Source organism: Microcebus murinus, chromosome 18 (assembly GCF_040939455.1).
Source record: "Microcebus murinus isolate Inina chromosome 18, M.murinus_Inina_mat1.0, whole genome shotgun sequence".
Lineage (NCBI taxonomy): Eukaryota > Metazoa > Chordata > Mammalia > Primates > Cheirogaleidae > Microcebus > Microcebus murinus.
Window position 1 is genome coordinate 18,926,308 of NC_134121.1, and position 22,656 is coordinate 18,948,963.

Consider the following 22,656-nt stretch of genomic DNA (forward strand, 5'->3'; position numbering starts at 1 on the left):
AAAAATCCAAGTGGTTAGAATTTTTTGTTTAATTTGTGGTTATTCAGTTCTAGTTTTATTACTTTGTGCTCAGATAATGTGACCTGTATATTTTTTATGTTTAGAAACTGAATTCCTCCCTCTCCCACTAGCTAAATTTGCTTTATTGTCTCTTGGATTACCCACATAATATGTGACCAAATCTCTATTTTAAGAATTTAAGACATTACAGAAGTATATAGAACCTTCAATTTCAACTATCAAATCTCCTCTCTTCTACAAAGGTAACCACTTTTAAAAAGTTTGGTATGTATTCTTCCACATATTTTATATGCATTTATATAGAAATTTACATAAACAATAAATAATTTTGATGTACACAGGTAGAACCACATCATATATATTGTTCCATAACTGGCTTTTTAAAGAAAAAATTTAAAAATACTTTTTTTTTTTTAGAGACAGGGTCTTGCTCTGTCACCCAGGCCTGGAGTGCAGTAGTATGATCATAGCTCACTGCAGCTTTGAATTCATGGGATTCAGCCATCCTCCTGCCTCAGCCTCCAGAGTAACTGGGACTATAAGTGCATGCCATCACACCTGTCAAATAATACATATTGAAGACTGTTCCATGTCAATACATAAAGATATTATAGGCTGGGCGTGGTGGATCACACCTGTAATCCTAGCTCTCTGGGAGGCCGAGGCGGGTGGATTGCTTGAGGTCAGGAGTTCAAAACCAGCCTGAGCAAGAGCGAGACCCCATCTCTACTATATATAGAAAGAAATTAATTGGCCAACTAATATCTATAGAAAAAAAAAATTAGCCAGGCATGGTGGTGCATGCCTGTAGTCCCAGCTACTTGGGAGGCTGAGGCAGGAGGATTGCTTGAGCCCAGGAGTTTGAGGTTCTTGTGAGCTAGGCTGACGCCACAGCACTCACTCTAGCCTAGGCAACAAAGTGAGACTCTGTCTCAAAAAAATAAATAAATAGGCCGCGCACGGTGGCTCACACCTGTAATCCTAGCACTCTGGGAGGCCGAGGTGGGCGGATTGCTCGAGCTCAGGAGTTCGAAACCAGCCTGAGCAAGAGCGAGACCCCTTCTCTACTATAAATAGAAAGAAATTAATTGGCCAACTAATATATATAGAAAAAATTAGCTGGGCATGGTGGCACATACCTGTAGTCCCAGCTACTCGGGAGGCTGAGGCAGGAAGATTGCTTGAGCCCAGGAGTTTGAGGTTGCTGTGAGCTAAGCTGATGCCACCGCACTCACTCTAGCCTAGGCAACAGAGCGAGACTCTGTCTCAAAAAAAAAAATAAAAAAATAAAATAAAGATATTCTAGTTTTTTAAACTCCGATGCTTTTGTTGTGATACAGGCCTAAATATGGTTTTCTTTTTATTTCTTTTTTCTTTTCTATTTTTTTTTTTTTTTGAGACACAGTCTCACTCTGTTGCCTGGGCTGGAGTGCCGTGGCATCAGCCTAGCTCACAGCAACCTCAAACTCCTGGGCTCAAGCAATCTTCCTGCCTCAGCCTCCCAAGTAGCTGGGATTACAGGCATGTGCCACTATGCCCAGCTAATTTTTTCTATATATTTTTAGTTGGCCAATTAATTTTTTTCTATTTATAGTAGAGATGGGGTCTTGCTCTTGCTCAGGCTGGTTTTGAACTGACCTCGAGCAATCTGCTCACCTCGGCCTCCCAGAGTGCTAGGATTACAGGCGTGAGCCACCTCGCCCAGTCTTCATTTTTTTTTTTTTAAAGCATATTTCACAAATCCTTTACATCTGAGAATTCAAATTTTTTACAATAATTTAGTAAAGTTTCCTCTATTATTTGGTTCATGCTCCTTCTCAGTCAGCTTTGTTATCACCTTCTGGAATTTGTATTTAATTATTCATTTATTGAACCCATTCTCCATGTGCCCCATCCTTATTTCACAGTTTTAATCTATTATCTTTTTCCTCTGAGTTCAGTTAATTTTCTTTAGCTGGTGGTAACTTTTGGCATATCTAATCTGAAGTTCACTGACATTGTTGAATTAAATTGGTAATCTCACTTCTAAGAAAGTTTTCTTGTTTCAGACTATATTTCCATCTTTAAAAAAACTGATGCAACGTCTTCTCAAATTTCATTGTGAAAACGAATTTGTTTTTAACATTTCTTCATATTTCTTCCAAATCTGTTGGCAAAGGTTACCATTTGCTCTGATCACTCAGATCACTCCCCTTCTTTTGACCTCTTGAATCTTTTAACATATCTATTGACTTTCTCCTTATGCTTACCCTTCTGGTGACAAAGAGTCTGCCACATAAGAAGAATTGAACAAGTTATGTCAGAAATTGTTCAAATCTTTTAGGCTCAAACTAAGGAATAATTGGTAACTATTCTTTGATGGTTTAGAGGTCCAAAGGACTGGGCAGGACAGGGAGGGAGCAACAGGTGGAGGCAGGCAGCCTTGGGAGAGGGAGTTTCACCACAGCACAGTTCATGGACAAAAAAGGTTAATGTATAATTCTTCTGGTCTAGTTACATTTTAAAGATGGAAAGAATAAAAAAGTCAACCTGAGACCCAGGGAAGTAATTTTTTCAAGAATCCACAGTGACACAGAAATTCCCAAATCGATTTATATACCTCCTGATTTATTTCCACACAACTCATTCCCTCAGGAAAAGTCAACTATAATGTACATATTAATATTTTTTGAGAGTCAGAAGGCTTGGTGATGCAATTTGCCATAATGAAAAAGACTGATACTCTGGTATTTATCAATTCTGACACCCTGGGCAATTTACTTTGGTTCTCTGGGATTCAGTTTCCTCATCCTACAAATAGGGGTAATGTTAACTACTCCTTAAAGATCTTTAAGGTCCCTAAGTAGAAGCCTGGGGCACTAGTCTGGGCCTGTGGCGGGAGATCCTGGCCTAAAGATGACTGGTGGAGGCCGGAGTCTCCGTCAACCCGAGTCCCAGACCAGTACCAGTATCATCGGTGGCCATGGCCACGGCCACAGCCACAGCAACAGTAGCCACCGCCGCGAACGCCCGCCTGGCCCCGCTCGGCTCGGCCTCACCTTACCTCACTGGTGCCGCGCCTCCAACTCCAGCCTCAGCGCACCTTCCCCGCTACACCTCTGCGCACGCGCAACGCCCGTCTCTCCCGTCCAGGCTCGCGCTCCGGCACTGCCCCTCGCGAACGTGCGTTCAGCGCTTTTCCTCCCAGTGCGGCCACCGTCGTTGGGGAGGGAAGGAAGGAGGAGGCGGGGGAAAGGGTGGGAGGTGGGTGAGCGCGCGCACCGCCCGTCGGTCGTGGTTTCCTGGCTGCGCGCGGCGGTGGCGGAGCAGCTGCAGCTCCAGCAGCAGCCGCGAAGATGGCGGAGGGGTTGGAGCGTGTGCGGATCTCCGCGTCGGAGCTGCGAGGGATCCTGGCCACTCTGGCTCCGCAGGCCGGGAGCAGAGGTGAGTCGCGCCGCCCAGCTCCTGGGCCGGGCCTGCCCGCCCCGCCTCCCTCTCCTCCTCTGCCTCCTCCCAGCTCTGTTCGCGGCGCTCCGGAGCCCCCGCCCCTTCCCCCGACAGTGGGGGCGGGGGCCGCGGGCGTACCCTCGCCTCCCTCTCTTCCTCAGGGTCTGTGTGGGGTAGCGCTCAGCCAGTCCTGGCTCCCTCTGGGGGAGCCCGGCCCGAGTTCCTGCCTCCACCCTGTTTCTCACCGCGAAGGTGACTGTTCCCCTTTGCCTCAGCCCTCTCAGACCAGCCGGCGGTTCTTCAGGCGTCAGGAGACGCGAGGAGGAGTGGGTCTGGTGGAGGCCCCGGGGTGTGTCGTTCCCCAAAGAATCATCCGTAGGCCTGCCCCTGTCATCTCTTTAGCGTCTGAGAGAAGGAATGGGGGGGGGGGAATTGAGGAGACGGGTTTAACAGCCTGGGACTTCCTTGCTGAACTTTTTCCCCCAAGGCAGGCTGCTGAAAGCTGCACCACTGGAGGGATCCAGGACCTCAGTGAGCTGCTCTGTTTTGGCCTTGGCTTGTGTGGGAGCAGTTTTTATCAGGCAGAATACTTAATTTGCAAGTTAATTTTAAGTCTCCAGTCACCTCAGGAAAACTCTGAGAAAGAGTCTAATGTCTCATCTCCCTTTTATTAGGCAGTGGTGGTGTGTAGAATGGTAGCTGTGCTAAGTGGCCTTCCCCAGGCTCACAGCCTAAGTCTGTGAAATTGGTTTTCGTTGGTCAACTGAATTGGGTTATTCAGGCTGTTTTCTTCCGCTGCTCTGGAAAGTAGCAGTAGTTATTTTACAACTACTCCTTCTCCCCCCAAACACACCTAAGTTACTGAGACTGCTAGGGTGTTCTGGGGTTAAACTGCTTTATCTTTGTTCTTAATGAAGCAGTGTTTTAAACTTTTGAAAATATCGAAGCATTATATATTTTTCTATTTTGTTACCTCTACAAACAGTGGGCATAAATGCTGAAACATATGAGAACCTTGTTATGGACTTGTTTTGCATTCGTGTTTATAAAACAGTAGGATTTTATATAGCATTCTATTTGGAGTACTCGATACTATTCTAATTCATGTCACTTTCCCACTGAATTGTTTAGTGGTCACTTGTAGTAGTCTCCCCCTTAATAGATAAAGTGATAGATACTTGCTCGTCTGTCATTCAGTAAGTTCATAGAGCCTAGAGAGTGGTTTCTAAAGTCCTGTACTCTTATTTTTGAGTGCCTTAGTCCTTGGCATTTTGAGAACATGTCACAATCCTTCCATCAGCATCCAGGGAAAACTCCTTTATGGAACTTTTTTCTTCTCATATTCCATCATCATAGTAGCAGTTAGTCTCAGTATTCTAATGATGGTAGTCTGAGCAGTATTTCCTTGGAATGACTCTGTTGGCTGCTGTTATAGAGTTGGTGAGGACCAGTGGAGTTGAAGAATGTGAAAGAAACTGCTTCCTGTTTGCTTCAACAGGAGGTATGTGATTGAGTAATTGGTATTCTAAAGAAGAGGATTGTCCTGGTCAAGTTCAAAGACTAGAGTTGCACATTTTTATCCCCAGAGATGTTGAAGGCTATGCATACCCCTCTTTTTCTCCTTTTTAATTTTTTCCCCTTTTATGTTAAAAGGACTTAGTCAATCTGGAAAAATGTTAGAGGCAGAAGAAAACACTGAAATGGATTCAAGGGTTCTATTAACAGAGAACAGTCTAATGCTTGAAAATGTTAGAGATCTTTTGTTCTGGCAATGATAAAGTAATTGGGGTCTTAGATTTCTGAATTTAACCTAACGCAAATGGAGGTGGGCTTTTCCCCATTTCCCTACCCAAGTGTAGGTAGCTCCAATACAATTAAGTTGTTAACCTTGACAATTGCTGAACAAATATTATAAACCCAGAATTTCTACTTCTACAGCAATATCCTTTCTTATTCACCAATATTAGCAGTTGAATGTGTAATTCTTGCTTGAGTTTTCTGTTACTTAACCACAATGACAATCCCTCCCCCCACCTTTTATTCTACCTTTTCCTCCCCAACATAACAGAAAACATGAAGGAATTAAAGGAGCCCAGGCAGCGCAAAGACAACAGGCGTCCAGATCTGGAAATCTATAAGCCTGGCCTTTCTCGACTAAGGAACAAACCTAAAATCAAGGAGCCCTCTGGGAATGAGGAATTTAAGGATGAAATTGTTAATGACAGAGATTCTTCTGCTGTTGGAAATGGTACACAGCTTATTAAAGATGGCTGCAAGGAACTGGACAACCAACAGCCAAATGGTCCTGTAGACCCAGAAAATAATCAGGGACAGGAGTCCTTTCCTAGGACTGGTGGACAAGAGGATCGAAGTCTAAGAATTATCAAGAGAACAAAGAAACCTGACCTGCAGATCTATCAGCCTGGACGGCGTTTGCAGACTGTTACCAAAGAATCGGCTAGCCGGGTGGATGAAGAAGAAATCCTTAACCAGGTAGAACAACTGAGAGTAGAGGAAGATGAATGTAGGGGACATGTTGGGAAAGAGGAAGTTGTGAATAAACCAGACACAGCAGAGACAGAAAGGAGTCCAAATGGTGACAGAGTAAGGGCTGCAAAGGGAGAAAAAGGAAAAAGGATTGAAAAAGGGGAGGGGGCGAAGAAAGCAAACGATGATCCAGCCCAGGGAAAGCCTGGTTCTGCAAAGCGCTACTCCCGCTCAGACAAACGAAGGAACCGTTACCGCACCTGCAGTACCAGCTCAGCTGGTAGCAACAACAGTGCTGAGGGAGCTGGCCTGGCTGATAATGGATGTCGCCGCCGGAGACAGGATAGGACCAAGGAGAGGCCACGACTGAAGAAGCAAGTATCTATGTCCTCAACTGACTCCTTAGATGAGGACAAAGTTGATGAGCCAAATGGATTAGGACCTAGGAGGAGCTCAGAAAGAAAGAAACATTTAGAAAGAAACTGGTCTGGCCGTGGGGACGGTGAGCAGAAAAGCAATGGTAAAGAAAATCGAGGCACTCTTCGTGTCACTTTTGATGCAGAAACCATGAACAAAGATTCTCCCATGGTGAGGTCAGCCAGGGAGGATGTAGATAAGATAAAGCCTGACAAAGGCTCGAGCAGTGGGGCCAAAGTATCTGAGAAACAGGAGTCCAAAAACCTGAAACAAGAACTTCGGGGTCGGGGTCGTGGCATTTTGATTCTGCCTGCCCATACCACCCTATCTGTCAATTCAGCAGGTTCTCCAGAGTCTACACCTTTGGGACCCCGGCTTTTATTTGGATCTGGTAGTAAGGGATCTCGGAGTTGGGGCCGTGGAGGTACCACACGCCGATTGTGGGACCCGAACAATCCTGATCAGAAACCTGCTCTAAAGAGCCAGGTGCCCCAGTTACATTTCTTAGACACTGATGATGAAGTCAGCCCTACATCTTGGGGTGACTCACGCCAGGCCCAAGCATCTTACTATAAGTTTCAAAACTCTGACAACCCTTATTATTACCCCCGGACACCAGGCCCTGCCTCCCAGTATCCTTATACAGGTTATAGCCCTCTACAGTATCCAGTGGGTCCTACGAATGGTGTGTACCCAGGACCTTACTACCCAGGCTATCCAACTCCATCAGGACAGTATGTTTGTAGCCCTCTCCCTGCCAGCACCATGAGTCCTGAGGAGATAGAGCAGCACATGAGGAACATGCAGCAACAGGAGCTACATAGGCTTCTCCGGGTGGCTGACAACCAGGAACTGCAGCTCAGCAACCTGCTCTCTAGGGACCGCATTAGTCCTGAAGGCCTGGAGAAGATGGCTCAGCTCAGGTATGGTGTGTTCTATTCTGGTAGAAGGGGAATGGGGATAAGCTGGAGGTGTACAGACTTCTATGGCTAAGGTAGGTAGAAACTTTTTAGATGAGCCATTGGATGTTATTTCCTTTACACATTGATTTTTATAAGGTAGGGGTAGTTGGAAAAAGAACAGAAGTTTTATTTCTAGTCTTAGAAATGATTACGCTTCCTGCTTTTTCTTTAAGAAAAAAATTATCTTTAAGGGAACATGGAATCTTGAAATGGAAAAGGAAAGACTTTCTCCAATGCCAAGAAATGAACAACATATAACTTGCAGTGAAGATCTTATTTCAGCTGTTAAATTTAGGTGAAGACATATGGGGAAAAACTATTTTTCTAGGCATAACTGTCTTTAGAATGACATTCTGCTATGCAGAATGGAAACTAGAGTGAATAGCATACCTGGTCACATTTTTTTTATTTCTTGCCAAGGGAAAGGTGGTTAATTTGAAGGAAGCAGGTCTATCCTTTCCTGTGGTGTATTTGGAGCTACAAGTTGCATGTATTTTATTCCAGAGCTGAACTGCTGCAGCTATATGAGCGCTGTATTCTATTAGATATTGAATTCTCTGATAATCAGAATGTGGATCAGATCCTGTGGAAGAATGCTTTCTATCAGGTGATTGAGAAGTTCAGGCAGCTTCTCAAGGATCCGAATGTTGAGAACCCAGAACAGATTCGGAACAGACTTTTGGAGCTCTTGGATGAGGTAAACTGTCATCTTTTTGTCTCAGGATAAAGGCTTCAGCATTCTGTAGTTGTGATGGCTTATTACCGCCTGAAATACTGTTTTAGAACAGAATATTGACAAAAAACCGTGCCCTTTTAGGGCACATAGGCCTACCCTACTCCTGTTGCTTTCCTGGTACCATAACTTACTGATAATTGGAATTAGTTTTGAGCTTGAAAGCTTTCTGAATGTTTTGGCCTGGGAGAGAGAGCGAGAATCAGAGTGAAAGAACGAGAGAAAGAGAGTGTGACTGTGTGTGTGTATGTATGTGTGTCTTCATATTTTTAAAACAATGGAGGCTTATTCCATGAATTTGTCTTGTGCTCAAGTTGTTGGCCACTAAATACTATATGTGACTCCCTTTATACAGATATCTGAGTATTATCAGAACTGTGAAAAAGCTGTTTGCCCCAGCTTTTGGTGGGAGATTGGATCAGAATAGGTTGGTTCAGCCATTTCTTCTCTTTTTTCTCTTTATAGGGTAGTGACTTCTTTGATAGTTTGCTTCAGAAACTACAGGTTACTTACAAGTTCAAATTGGAAGACTACATGGACGGTCTTGCCATTCGCAGCAAGCCATTACGCAAGACAGTAAGCCAGCTTCTTTCTTTATCTTAAATTTATTTATCCATTTAGTTAGCATTTATCCCAGTGTTAGTTATGTGCTAGACACTGTGCTGGGTGTTGAGGTTAAAAGAATGAAAGATACAGTTCCCTGGGGGAATAGACAAATTAAACCAATAATTATAATGTCATAAGTACTATGGTGATGGTATATACAGAGTGGTGAGGGGAATAGAGGAAAGTGGATCTGACTTAGCTTACTGGGGTCAAGGAAGGCTTGTCAGAGACTGTCAGGCTGAGTCTTGAAACATGAATAGAAGTTTGAAGGTGGAAGGTGCAGTTTAGACAGCAAGAGAGAACCAGGAGTTGTTGGGAAAGTACAAGAAGTTCAATATGGTAGTGTTTGTAATATGGAAGGGACTGTATCATAATGACTATATCATTTCTTGCATGCTGTGCTGAAGAGTTTGGACTTCATTCTGAAAGCATTGGGGAGCCACTAATTGATTTTCAGCGAATGGTTAAGATAGATTTGTTCTTAGAACCAATCACTCTGGCAGATTGGTAGGTTTGGATGGGAATTGTGCAAGAATGGAGGCAGGGGAGGCAGGTTGTAGGTCTGAACTAAGATAGAGGCAGTGGAGGTAGAAAAGTGAAGATTGGAAAAATATAAAGGAAATAGAATTGAATTGCTGGCTGTGGAATTGGTGTGGATGAAATTGGAGGCATGAAGAGTCTGGATCATCTCCCAGTTTGGGGCCTAGGAGAGTGGCTACAGAGCAAGAGGTTAGTTCAGGTTTGGATATGCTTAGGTCGAGGTGTCCAGGAGGAACTTGAAAATGAACAAATGAATATTTTGATCTGCCTGGAGCTCAGGAAAAAGCTGGGCTGGTGATAATAGATTCGGGAATCATTGTGTAGGTATTAATAGTAGTGGAAGCAGATGTTGGGATGCTGGGAAGGCTGGCTAGAGAGGGAGGATCAAATTTTAAGGTGGAGGTGGGTAAAATTGTCATGTACTATACAGTTGTCAAATGTTAAGGTTATAAAATGGTCCATTGGGTTGGATGACCTTATTAAGAGTTAGTTTAGGCTGGACGTGGTGGCTCACACCTTTAATCCGAGCACTCTTGGAGGCCAAGGTGGGAGGATCTCTTGAAGTCGAAAGTTGGAGACCAGCTTGAGAAAGAGTGAGATCCCCATCTCTATAAAAAATGGAAAAATTAGCTGGGAGTGGTGGGATACACCTGTAATCCCAGCTACTTGGGAAGCTGAGGCAGGAGGATAGCTTGAGCCCAGGAGTTGAGGGTTGCAGTGGGCTATGATCACTCCAGTCACACAACAGAGCTAGATATTGTCTCAAAAAAAAAAAAAAAAAAAAGTTGATTTCGTTACAGAGGATGGAAGCCAGATTGTAGTGAAGACAGCTAAGGCAGTAGAGATAATGAAAGTAATATAGACCATTTTTTTTTTCTGGTTTAGCAAAATGCTGTTTATTTTGAACATCTTTTTAGGCCTCCACCCCTTCTTATAAGAATCTTGGCTGTGAATGCAAGGAGGGATAGGGTCAAGAGAAGTTTTTGCTTTTGTTTTAAGATGGGAAGGGAAAGGTAAGCATATTTAGGAAGAGTTTAGAGATTCATTAGAGAAAGGAATGTGATTTATGGAGCAGAGGCTTCCTCTTGCCTTTTTGCTCCTTCTGATGAGTTCCTATGTACAAAGCTGTCTTTCTAATCAATAAGTATTATTAAGCCCCTCTTATGTGCTAGGTGCCATTCTAGGCAGAAGCAGTTCAGTGCTGAACAAAAAAGCTGCCATGGTTCTGCTTCTTGGAGTTTAGAGTTTGATTGGGGGTGAGTGCATATGTTGGATGAGTAATTGCAGTTGCAGTGAATTTTGCAGTGGATGTTCTGGGTATATACTGTAAAGAGTTAACATGGTTTACAGCCTGAGCAAGAGCGAGACCCCGTCTCTACTATAAATAGAAAAAAATTAATTGGCCAACTGATATGTATATAAAAAAAAAAAAATTAGCCGGGCATGGTGGCGCATGCCTGTAGTCCCAGCTACTCGGGAGGCTGAGGCAGAAGGATCGCTCGAGCCCAGGAGTGTGAGGTTGCTGTGAGCTAGGCTGATGCCACGGCACTCACTCTAGCCTGGACAACAAAGCGAGACTCTGCCTCAAAAAAAAAAAAAAAAAAAAAAAAAAAAAAGAGTTAACATGGTTTAGAGGATAATGGAAGACTGAAAAAATCACAATTAAGCTGAGACTGAAAACCTGTGACATTAGCAAGGTGAAGATATATGTGAAGATACAAGAAAAGGAACATTCTAGGAGTAGGGAACAGTATACCTGAAGGTCCCAAAGTAGGAAAGAGTGTGGTGTGTTATAAGCTGAGTAGAGTCTGGTTTGAGGCACAGAGACTGAGCAGGAAAGTGGTGCAGAAGAGGCAAGCAGAGGCTGGATCATCCAGGACTTCATGCCAAGAATGATGGAGAGCCTTTGAAAGAATTTGTTTTGGGCCGGGTGTGGTGGCTCACGTCTGTAATCCCAGCACTTTGGGAGTTTGAGTTGGGAGGATCAGTTGAGGCCAGGAGTTCAAGACTAGCCTGGACAACATAGTGAGACCCCATCTCTAAAAAAAAAAATATAGAAATTAGCCTGGCATGGTGACACTTGCCTAGTCCCAGCTACTCGGGAGGCTGAGGCGGGAGGATCACTTAAACCTAAGAGTTTGAGGTGAGCTATGATGACACCACTGTACTCTAGCCCAGAGGACAGAGTAAGACCCTGTCTCAAAAAAAAAAAAATATATATATATATTTTTTTTTTTTTTCCTATTTTTCCCGCTCATTGAGATGGCAAAGTGGCTATAGTATGGAGGCATAACCAATTTTCTTTGCACTACAGTCAAGTACTCAGGATTCTTTTTTTTTTTTGAGACAGTCTTGCTTTGTTGCCCAGGTTAGAGTGAGTGCTGTGGTGTCAGCCTAGCTCACAGCAACCTCAAACTCCTGGGCTCAAGCAATCCTTCTGCCTCAGCCTCCCAAGTAGCTGGGACTACAAGCATGTGCCACTATGCCCAGCTAATTTTTTCTATATATATTAGTTGGCCAATTAATTTATTTCTATTTATAGTAGAGATGGGGTCTTGCTCTTGCTGGTTTCGAACTCCTGACCTTGAGCAATCCGCCTGCCTTGGCCTCCCAGAGTGCTAGGATTACAGGCGTGAGCCACGGCCCCTGGCAAGGATTCTTGATGTTCATTCATAGAAAGAATGCATGGAGTAGTCAGGACCTTGAGGGTAAAATTGATGTAGTAATATGTAACTTTGCTGAGGCACAAATTTGAGTTATGTGCTAGGAGGATGACATGCTTGTAGCTGGTTATTTAGCTTGTGAGTGAGCCTTCCTGAAGGGTCAGTATCTTCCTCTCAGTGAAGCTTTGTTCTTTATTCAGTCATATGTTAATTTCTTTTGTGTGGGGTGGAGTGGCATGACATGTTGTGAAGTGTTCTTTAGGGAGATTTTTTGGTTGGGCATGTGTCTTGGGATGTTAAGGGTCTACTCTATTTTCTCATTGAAGGACAGATGCCAAACCTACCACTGAGAAAACATATTTATAGTACTACCCAGTCTCTGGCAAATTGTATATGTTCGATAAAGGGTAATTTATTGTTTTAGGTGAATAGAATGTAATACAGTAACATAATTCAGTGATATTAATAGTTTGAGGAAAGACTATGATGATGGCAAGAAAAGAACAGAGTAAACAATTGCCTTAATATTTGTATGTCACTTTATAATTTGTAAAGTATCTTTACATTTATTCCCTCCAGGTCCCCTATAGAGTAGGTATTTTTACATTCAGATGAAGAAACTGAGTCCCAGAGTATCCCAAAGACTTCTTTGAGATTGCACACTATTCCACAGAGAGTCAGTTCTCCTGACTCCTAGTTTCAAAATGTTTTCTTTCATTTGCCTGGGGCTTGAAATAAGAATCAGTCCCCTCCCTCTGCCACTGTATTTTTCTCAGTAAATTTTGTAGCACACTAGTAACCATTTCTTGGTAGTCAAGGTTAGGCTGAAAACCTTATACTTTGTTGAGAACTACTAGTACCTTTTCATTTTGATACCATCCCTTTTCTTTGGGGTTGAAGTTAGTGTTTCTTGGGTAGCCTACTAACTGATTATTTTCCTTGAAGGTAAAATATGCCTTGATCAGTGCCCAGCGATGTATGATTTGCCAAGGAGATATTGCTAGATATCGAGAGCAAGCCAATGATACAGCAAACTATGGGAAAGCACGCAGGTACTTTTACCTCTAGTTCATTATTTCTCTTCCCTGTGTGACATTTAAGCTAAGCCCTATTAAGAATAATGGGCCACTTGAGCCACATCCCATATGGATGTCCCCTTTTGGGCCTTGTAGTCATGCTTTGCCACTCCAGGGTTACATCTAACACCCCAGCTTATGTCTTAAGTAGTAGGACTATCAGGATGAATTGGGGAAAAGCTGATACAGAGCTAGCATTTTCTTACTGTTTTTCTATTCTAGTTGGTACCTGAAGGCCCAGCACATTGCTCCCAAGAATGGGCGCCCCTATAACCAGTTGGCTTTGCTGGCAGTATATACGGTAAGAAATCTTGTGGATAGAGGAAGTGTTTTGCAGGCAGTGTCTTCAAATATGGAATTTCATAGTGTTAATAACTAGAGCTTCATTTCATCTGATCACTATAGTCCCAAAAATATCCCATTCTGCCTCCTATCCTCAAATTCTTTTTGTTACTGTTACTTTCAGAGGTAAGTTGTCAGGGATCTCTTCCTTCTATTGACTCTGTACTTCATCCATCCACTGCACTTAAATTGCTAAGGGAACATTTGTGCTCTAGCCAAACATCACTCTTTGTTTCTGACGAGAGCTTCTGCTCTGAATCTTGTCTTCATTCCTTTCTTTTCCCTTTGCTGTTGAGCTAGGCTACTCATTCTAGAAGAAAAATAAGGTTCCCTCTACCTGTCTTCCTTAAAGTCCTCACCTAGCCCTAAGTAGTTAGATCCTTGCTTCCTTTCACCAGATCCTCTTATTCCTTTTACCTTTTCACTTAAGGTGCCTCCTTAGCAGAGGCACAGTAGACACTAGATTGCACCTTTCTAGATTGTATCGGCCTCCTCTAAATGTGGCCCTGACAGAGAGAAATGGGCCTTGGGAGCTGCGAGGGCTCCTAGGGAGGAAGCTGAATTGAAGGGGAGAAGGTAGGGACCAAAGGTAGTTACCCAAGGTTCATAAGAAGTAGCTAACATACTTATTAGCAAGGAGAAAGCTTTCTTAATTCTCTAAAATGTATTGCCCAAATAATGTTTGAATTTAATATTTATATTCCCCTTTATGCCACAAAACTGCAGTCCCCAACCCCTGGGCTGTAGCCTGGTACTGGTCTGTGGCCTGTTAGGAAACCAGGGCCACACATCACCACCTGAGCTCTGTGTAGCCTCCCCCCCCATCCCCCACCCCCCACCCCACCCCAGTTTGTGGAAAAATTGTCTTCCATGAAACCAGTCCCTGGTGCCAAAACAGTTAGAGACTGATACACAAAAGATTCAAAGAAATTCTTAATAATTATGGATTGAAATAGTGATTAAATAATATGGTTTACTGAAATCCTTCCCTCAGAATCTATTGAATCTCTCTGTTTTATAACCTCTATCCTAATCTCTTTGTAATAGGTGTATGAGATTTTTTTTCCCCAACCCTCTATATTTTTTTCTCCTCTTTCTCCTAAACCATCTTTTCCTTATTGTCCTATTTTTTCTTCTTCTTATCTCCTTTTCCAGCTTTTCTTCAAATTATTGAATTAAATTTTTTTTTAGAACAGCTGACCTGTATGGAAGTTGTTAATTTTTTATTTTCTTTTTTTTTAGAACTGAATCAAATGTTAATGTTTCTTGTTAATAAGAAAATAATTAGCCATCACCTCTATCTAGTTCCAAGACATTTTCATCACCCCAAAAGGAAACTTTGTACTTCTTTCCATTCTTCCCTTCCCTCAGCCCCTGGTAACCACTAGTCTAATTTCTTTCTTTTTTTTTTTTTTCTAAAATTTTATTAAAATAGAAATATAAATTTATAACCTTGTTTTTGTTGTTGAGACAGAGTCCCAGTCTGTCGCCTGTGTAGAGTGCAGTGGTGTCATTGTAGCTTATGGCAATCTCCAACTCGTGGGTTCAGGCTGTCCTCCTGCCTCAGCCTCCTGAGTAGCTGTGACTACAGGTGTGTGCCACCATGACTGGCTAATTTTTAAATTTTTTTGTAGAGACAGGCTCTTTACAAAAAAATTAAATGTTGCCCAGGCTGGTGTCCATTTAAAATCAGGTTATTATTTTTGTTGTTGGGATGTAAGAGTTCTTTGTATATTTTGGATTCTAGACCCTTAGCAGATATATCATTTGCAAATATTTTCTCTCATTCTGTGGGCCTTCTTTTCATTCTCTCTTTTTAAAAATTAAATTAAAGTTTTTTAAAGACAGTTTTGAACTCCTGGGCTCAAGAGATCCTCTCACCTCAGTTTTCACTCTCTTGATAGTGTCTTTTGATGCACAAAAGTTTTAAATTTTGGTGAGTCCAGTTTATCTTTTTTTTCTTTTGTTCCTTGTGCTTTTGATGGTCATATCTATGAAACTATTACCAAATCCAAGGTTAAGATTTACCTCTATGTTTTCTTCTAAGAGTTTTATTGTTTTAACTCTTAAATTTAGGTCTTTGATCCATGTTAGGTTAAATTTTATATATGATAAGAGGATATCAAATTTTCTTAGCTCCATTTGTTGATGAGACTGTTCTTTGTCCATTGAATGGTCATCAGCACCCTTGTTGAAAATCACCTAATGTATGGGTTTATTTCTGGACTCTCAATTCTATTCCATTGATCCATTGTCTGTCCTTATGCCAGCCAGTACCACAATTGTTTTAATTATTGTGAGTTTGTGGTACAAAAAAATCAGAATATGTGAGTCTTGCAACTTACTTTTTTTCTTCCAAGACTGTTCTGGCTATTTGGAGTCCTTTACAATTCTGTATGAATTTTAGGATCAGCTTTTCATTTCACCAAAATCAACCATTGGGATTTTGGTAAGGATTTCATTGAATTTGTAGATTGCTTTGGAAATACTGCCATCTTTACTATATTATGTCTTCTAATCCACAAACACGGGATGTCTTTCGATTTACTTAGTTCTTAATTTCTTTCAACACTGTTTTAAACTTTTTGATATAGTTTTGTACTAATTTGGTTAAATTTATTGTTTTATTATTTTTTGAGACAGTTTCATTCTGTTGCCCGGGCTAGAGTGCCATGGCATTGGCCAGCTCACAGCAACCTCAAACTCCTGGGCTCAAGTGATCCTTCTACCTCAGCCTGCTGAGTGGCTGGGACTACAGGCATGCACCACCATGCCTGGCTAATTTTTTTCTATATGTTTTTAGTTGTCCAGCTAATTTATTTCTATTTTTAGTAGAGATGGGGGTCTCGCTCTTGCTAAGGCTGGTCTGGAACTCCTGACCTTGAGCGATCCTCCCGCCTCAGCCTCCCAGAGTGCTAGGATTACAGGCATGAGCCACTGCGCCTGGCCTATTATTATTTTTTGAGATGGCGTCTCACTCTGTCTTCCAGGCTGGATTGCAGTAGTTCAATCATAGCTCACTGCAGTCGCAAACTCCTGGGCTCAAGTGATCCTCTTGCCTCAGCCTCCTGAATAGCTGGGACTATAGGTGCATGCCACCACACTGGCTAACTTTTTATTTTATTTATTTTGAGACAGAGTCTTGCTTTGTTGCCCAGGCTAGAGTGAGTGCCGTGGCATCAGCCTAGCTCACAGCAACCTCAAACTCCTAGGCTCAAGCAATTCTGCTGCCTCAGCCTCCCGAGTAGCTGGGACTACAGGCATGCGCCACCATGCCCAGCTAATTTTTTCTATATATATCAGTTAGCCAATTAATTTCTTTCTATTTATAGTAGAGACAGGGTCTCGCTCTTGCTCAGGTTGGTTTTGAATTTCTGACCTCCATCAATCCGTCTGCCTCGGCCTCCCAGAGTGCTAGGATTACAGGCGTGAGCTACTGTGCCCGGCCCACACTGGCTAACTTTTAAAAATTTCTTGTAAAGATAAGGTCTCACTGTATCGTCCAGGCTGGTCTTGAACTCCTGGGTTCAAGCAATCCTCTCACCTCAGCCTCCCAAAGTGCTGGGATTACAGGTGTGAATCACTGCACCCAGCCAAATTGTAATTTTTCTTTCATAGGACTCTGACCTAGATTAGCACTCCCTTCAAGTTCTTTCTTCTATCTCTCTTTTTCTGTCTTCCCCCTCTCATCGTAATTGTCTGTTAACATCATTTTCTCATCTTTTTTTGTCTCTTCTAATCAGTCATTCTGTGAATCTCAGAAATTGAATGAGAACACAGCATGTGTACAGTATGCTTTGCTGGGTGCCATGAGTGATAAAATATTGATTTCTGTCCTGAAAACCACTGTATTAAGAAGACAAGTGAGATATATAGATAATGAGACAAATTAGACTTGATAAAGTTTTCTGTTCCACTAAGAAAAAAAAATGCTGCAAATTAAAATAAGACACAATCGTAGATATTGATTGTAAGTTGTATCTGAGTCTCCGAAATGTTAAAATAAGAAAAAATGTTTTATAGAATCAATAAATTACAGTCTCAAATCAAATGAGTGATATAGGCAGAGATTAGTATGAATTGGAATAATAATAAAAATAGCAAGACTGGGCGCGGTGGCTCACGCCTGTAATCCTAGCACTCTGGGAGGCCGAGGCGGGCGGATTGCTCGAGGTCAGGAGTTCGAAACCAGCCTGAGCAAGAGCGAGACCTCGTCTCTACTATAAATAGAAAGAAATTAATTGGCCAACTAATATATATATATATAAAAATTAGCCGGGCATGGTGGCACATGCCTGTAGTCCCAGCTACTCGGGAGGCTGAGGCAGAAGGATTACTTGAGCCCAGGAGTTTGAGGTTGCTGTGAGCTAGGCTGACGCCATGGCACTCACTATAGCCTGGGCAACAAGCGAGACTCTGTCTCAAAAAAAAAAAAAATAGCAGCCAGGCACGGTGGCTCATGCCTGTAATCCTAGCACTCTGGGAGGCCAAGGCAGGCGGATTGCTCAAGGTGAGGAGTTTGAAACCAGCCTGAGCAAGAGCAAGAACCTGTCTCTACCAAAAATAGAAAGAAATTAATTGGCCAACAAATATATATAGAAAAAATTAACCAGGCATGGTGGTGCATGCCTGTAGTCCCAGCTACTCAGGAGTCTGAGGCAGGAGGATTGCTTGAGCCCAGGAGATTGAGGTTGCTGAGCGAGGCTGATGCCACGGCACTCACTCTAGCCTGGGCAACAAAGTGAGACACTGTCTCAAAAAAAAAAAAAAAATAGCTACCACTTAACTGTAATGGTGTGCCAGATATTCTATTAGACTATATACATTATGTTAGCCGGGCATGGTGGAGCATGCCTGTAGTCCCAGCTACTCGGGAGGCTGAGGCAGCAGGATTACTTGAGCCCAGGAGTTTGAGGTTGCTATGAGCTAGGCTGACACCATGGCACTCACTCTAGCCTGGGCAACAAAGTGAGACTCTGTCTCAAAAAATAAATAAATAAAAATAAAAAATAAAATAGACTATATACATTATGGACAGAAGGGCATTTTCAGGAGCCATATGTGTGTAAACATCTCTATTTGCAAATAAGGAAACCTCTCCAGGCTAATGTGTCATACCTAATAAATGCCCGACCAAATTCAGACTCAGGTAGTTGACTTTAGAAACTGCGCCTTTAACCATGCTAGATGAATACAAGATATGAGTTCTAGGCCGGGTGCAGTGGCTCACACCTGTAATCCTAGCACTCTGGGAGGCCAAGGCAGGCAGATCGTTTGAGCTCAGGAATTTGCGACCATCCTGAGCAAGAGTGAGACCCTGTCTCTATTAAAAAAATAGAAATTAGCTGGACAACTAAAAATATATAGAAAGAATTGCCTGGGCATGATGATGCATGCCTGTAGTCCCAGCTACTTGGGAGGCTGAGGCAGTAGGATTGCTTGAACCCAGGAGTTTGAGGTTGCTGTGAGTTAGGCTGATGCCAGGGCACTCTAACCCGGGCAACAGAGTGAGACTCTGTCTCAAAGAGAAAAAATATATATATGAGTTTTGAACAATGAGTAGACAGCGGGGAGAGAAGAAATCTAGTATTTTAGATGTATTTTAACACAGTTGTAGAAAACAGTGAAAATATATATGGAGAGTGAAAAAGACTTGGATATTCTTTCCTCTTTGTCTCAGTGTTTTTCCTTCTTTTTGGCCTTCTCTTTCCTTTATTTTTTATATTAATTGGTTATAAAATGGACTCAAAGTATTTATTTGCTGGATTCATTGGATGATATCCATAAAATGTTCAACTCACCTAATATTATTTAAAAAAATTGTCAGTAACAATGGCAGCATCATTGACTAAGTACAACTAAATGTGAGGCAGGTGATCAGCACTTCATAAGAGTAAGAACACTGCTCCATGGGTGTTATTGTTTCCATTTTAATGGTGAGGATATGGGAGCTCAGGAAGATTATTACATAACTGGCCCAAAGTCTTAAAGTCAGATCTTGGACAAGCCAGTATTTTATTTTATTTTATTTATTTTTTTTACTTCTTTTTTTTTATTTTAGCGTATTATGGGGGTACAAGTGTTAAGATTACTTATATTGCCCATGCCCCCCTCCCCCCTCAAGTAAGAGCTTCAAGCATGTCCATCCCCCAAACGTTGCACATCTTACTCGTTGTGGTTGTATACACCCATTCCCTCCTCCCCCCTCCTACCCTCCCAACACCCGATAAATGTTACTCCTATATGTCCACTTAGGTGTTGATCCGTTAATACCAATTTGCTGGTGAGTACATGTGGTGCTGGTTTTCCAATTCAAGCCAGTATTTTAAATTAGGTCTGTCTGGCTTCTGATTTCGTGATTTTATTGTACCATACCATTCTCTGATAAGAATCACAAATGTAAGGTGAGTTGAGCATTCTTTCTCCAAAAACAAAACATAATTGCTGTCTATTTTTTAAGAGGCTCTTTATTCCTTTCTCCCTCTTATGAGTACTTGGAACACCTCTGCATGTAAGATACAGTACTATGTAAGAAAAGACTTACAATTGCCATGCCTTCTCCGATGGATAGCATTTCTGATTTTTCTACTGCAATTCCTCACAGCTTGGGGGACAGGCTGGGAAAGATTTCCCAGGGTCAGCTGCCTCATGTTGAAGTTAAGAACAGAATTGGTTGACTGATTATCTCTGGCCTCTTTTCCACAGAGGAGGAAGCTTGATGCTGTATATTACTATATGCGCAGTTTAGCTGCCAGCAACCCTATCCTGACTGCCAAGGAGAGTCTCATGAGCTTATTTGAAGAGACTAAACGAAAGGTGAGTGGGGATGCAGGCAGAAACAATTCTTCCTGGAAGAATGCATTTCCCTTAGTGCCATTGTGTTCTCAGGGGAATGACTAATAATATCCACAAGTGGTCCCGTTAGTCTGTGCTAGTGGGTAATCATTCAGCCCCTGTGCAGGACCAAATTGTGATGTTCAGGAGAGCTTTTAGGTTGTGCTTGGTTGTGCATGTTTCACAGCATCTAGTTTACAGTATTAATAACTTTTATCAGTCAAAGCAAATGACACCCCATAATATGCCAAAATAAAAAAAATTAAAAAAAAAAAAGCAAATGACACGCTGCTACTTTGGAATTGTAGCAGAGTCTTTTTATGGTCCCTACGCAAGAAACACAGGTGAGGTAAGGTTCTTCTCTTTGTTAACTAAATCTCAGGAGAGTCTAAGCTTATACGTTTGTTGAATAGGCAGAACAGATGGAAAAGAAGCAACACGAGGAATTTGAACTGAGTGACCAATGGCGAAAAGGAAAGAAGTCAACTTTTCGGCATGTTGGTGATGACACCACTCGCCTGGAGATCTGGATTCATCCATCCCATCCAAGGTCCTCCCAGGGCACTGAGTCTGGGAAGGATTCTGAGCAGGAGAATGGTCTGGGCAGCCTGAGTCCCAGTGATGTAAGTTCCTTAGAGTGATGCAATGAGCCAAACTAACTAAGCAAGCTTGGGTGACCCAGTTCACACAGCTGTGAGGTGCTCCACAGACTCTTCCCACTGATCGCAGGGAAGACAAGACAAGCCACGTAAGGCTCCCTGATGTCCTCTTCTCATCTACATTTCCTTTAGCTTTATGATTTGCTTCCCTCTCTCACCACTATGTGGCACTGCAGAATTTAGTTAAAGTTGAATTAGAGGTGTCTTTTTTTTGTTATCGCTTTCAGTTTGACATCATCAATATGATGCTTTTAGGATTCTATTCCTTTTTTTTTTTTTTTTTTTTGAGACAGAGTCTCGCTTTGTTGCCCAGGCTAGAGTGAGTGCCGTGGCGTCAGCCTAGCTCACAGCAACCTCAAACTCCTGGGCTCGAGCGATCCTTCTGCCTCAGCCTCCCTGGTAGCTGGGACTACAGGCATGTGCCACCATGCCCGGCTAATTTTTTTTTTTATATATATATATCAGTTGGCCAATTGATTTCTTTCTATTTATAGTAGAGACGGGGTCTCGCTCTTGCTCAGGCTGGTTTTGAACTCCTGACCTTGAGCAATCCACCCGCCTCGGCCTCCCAAGAGCTAGGATTACAGGCGTGAGCCACAGCGCCCGGCCTCTATTCCTTTTTTTAATTAAAAAAATGTTTTTATATTTAAAAAATTTCACCCAGGATACAGAGATTCAAGTTGCCCTGAATATTTGTTCCTGATGCTTTAGGATTTTGTGGGGGATTTTGTACTTATTTTTTATTCTTGGTTGACCTTACATTTAGAGAATAAACTAAGGCAGCATGGGTAGGATGGTTAGTCTGGTTTGTGATCAGCCTTTTATGGGATAACCTCTTTTAACTCTTGGTCTAGGACTTTTTCTTTGAAGCTGGGAGAAATGACAGTAAAAAAAAAAATCACAAACCTGTATGAAAGATTCTTCCTCTTCATTTACTCAGTAAATAATTATTAGGTATTGTGCTATATACTAAATACCCATGAAAAAGATCTCCTCTTGCTCTCAATGAGAGCATTCTAGTCGAGCATGCAGAAGAGTGACAGGCGTTTAGAATACAGTTAAAGGATTTTGTTTTGGGGCATTCACCCAATATTATGAGAGCACATATCCATGGGACCAAAGCAGCCATTGGTCAATTTGAAGTATAAAGAATGAGTAGGAGTTGGCTAGAGGAGAAGGGAAAGAAGACTGGTAAACATATCCCAGGCAATGGAAACAGCATATGCAAAGACCTGAGGCTAGGGAGAGAGAGAGCACAGTGGTTGGAAAACTGCACATGGCTGGTTGTACCTTGAGAGCAAATTCATAGTGGACTGGATGGTGGGGCAAGCTGGGGCAGATGTTGAAGGGTCATACAATAAGTAACTTGGTTTTTATCCTGAAGATGGTAGGAAGCTGTTGAATGCTTTAAATAGGAGAATAACAAGTCAGATCTGCCTTTCAGACCTATAACTCTGGCTACTTTGTGAAAAGTTTGGAGAAGACTAGAAATAGATGAGGAGGGTTCTGCAGTAATCCAAGTGAGATGTGAAAATGACTTGAACCAAGAAATGGCCTTGGAGATAGGAAGAAGTGAACAGGTATATCAATAAGTAGAACCCAAAGGACTTGATTGGATGTGGGGAGCTCAGGGAAAAGAGGGAGTCAAGAATAATACCTAGGTTCCTGGCTGGGAAACTGGATGATGGTCGATTCCCCAAGATAGAGAATAAAGGCGGAATTGGTTTTAGAAGAAAGATGATGAATTTAATTTTAGACATATTGAATTTGTCATTCTTTTAGGATATTGAAGTGGAGATATTCAGAGGCAATTCAAAGGCTAACAGATGTCTGGAGCTGAAGAGAGAGGTCTAGACCAGAGATGAAGATTTTTAAAGGCATTCTGTTATA

At 42.3% G+C, this 22,656-nt stretch overlaps 2 protein-coding genes across 6 annotated transcripts in view; one reads left to right on the plus strand and one right to left on the minus strand.

Moving 5' to 3' along the window:
- The window catches only part of SRR (serine racemase), a 17,695-nt gene extending 14,492 nt beyond the window's left edge, over positions 1 to 3,203 (minus strand). For 2 of the 3 annotated variants that reach the window (XM_012740663.3, XM_012740661.3), the window contains exon 1: positions 3,065 to 3,162. The gene's annotated coding sequence lies outside the window, so the exon portion shown is untranslated. Of the gene's footprint in view, positions 1 to 3,064 lie in introns of all 3 variants that reach the window. The other variant, XM_012740664.3, reaches the window with a different exon arrangement.
- Positions 3,204 to 3,217: 14 nt separating this feature from the next.
- The window catches only part of SMG6 (SMG6 nonsense mediated mRNA decay factor), a 221,692-nt gene continuing 202,253 nt past the window's right edge, over positions 3,218 to 22,656 (plus strand). Inside the window, exons 1-8 of one of the 3 annotated variants that reach the window (XM_012740650.3) lie at positions 3,218 to 3,444; positions 5,516 to 7,274; positions 7,818 to 8,010; positions 8,512 to 8,622; positions 12,801 to 12,907; positions 13,154 to 13,232; positions 19,979 to 20,089; positions 20,521 to 20,730. In XM_012740650.3, coding sequence (XP_012596104.1) covers positions 3,357 to 3,444; positions 5,516 to 7,274; positions 7,818 to 8,010; positions 8,512 to 8,622; positions 12,801 to 12,907; positions 13,154 to 13,232; positions 19,979 to 20,089; positions 20,521 to 20,730 — 2,658 coding nt within the window. In that variant the 5' untranslated portion in view covers positions 3,218 to 3,356. Of the gene's footprint in view, positions 3,445 to 3,564; positions 4,949 to 5,515; positions 7,275 to 7,817; positions 8,011 to 8,511; positions 8,623 to 12,800; positions 12,908 to 13,153; positions 13,233 to 19,978; positions 20,090 to 20,520; positions 20,731 to 22,656 lie in introns of those variants that run through there. The other 2 variants (XM_075994252.1, XM_020280862.2) reach the window with 2 other exon arrangements.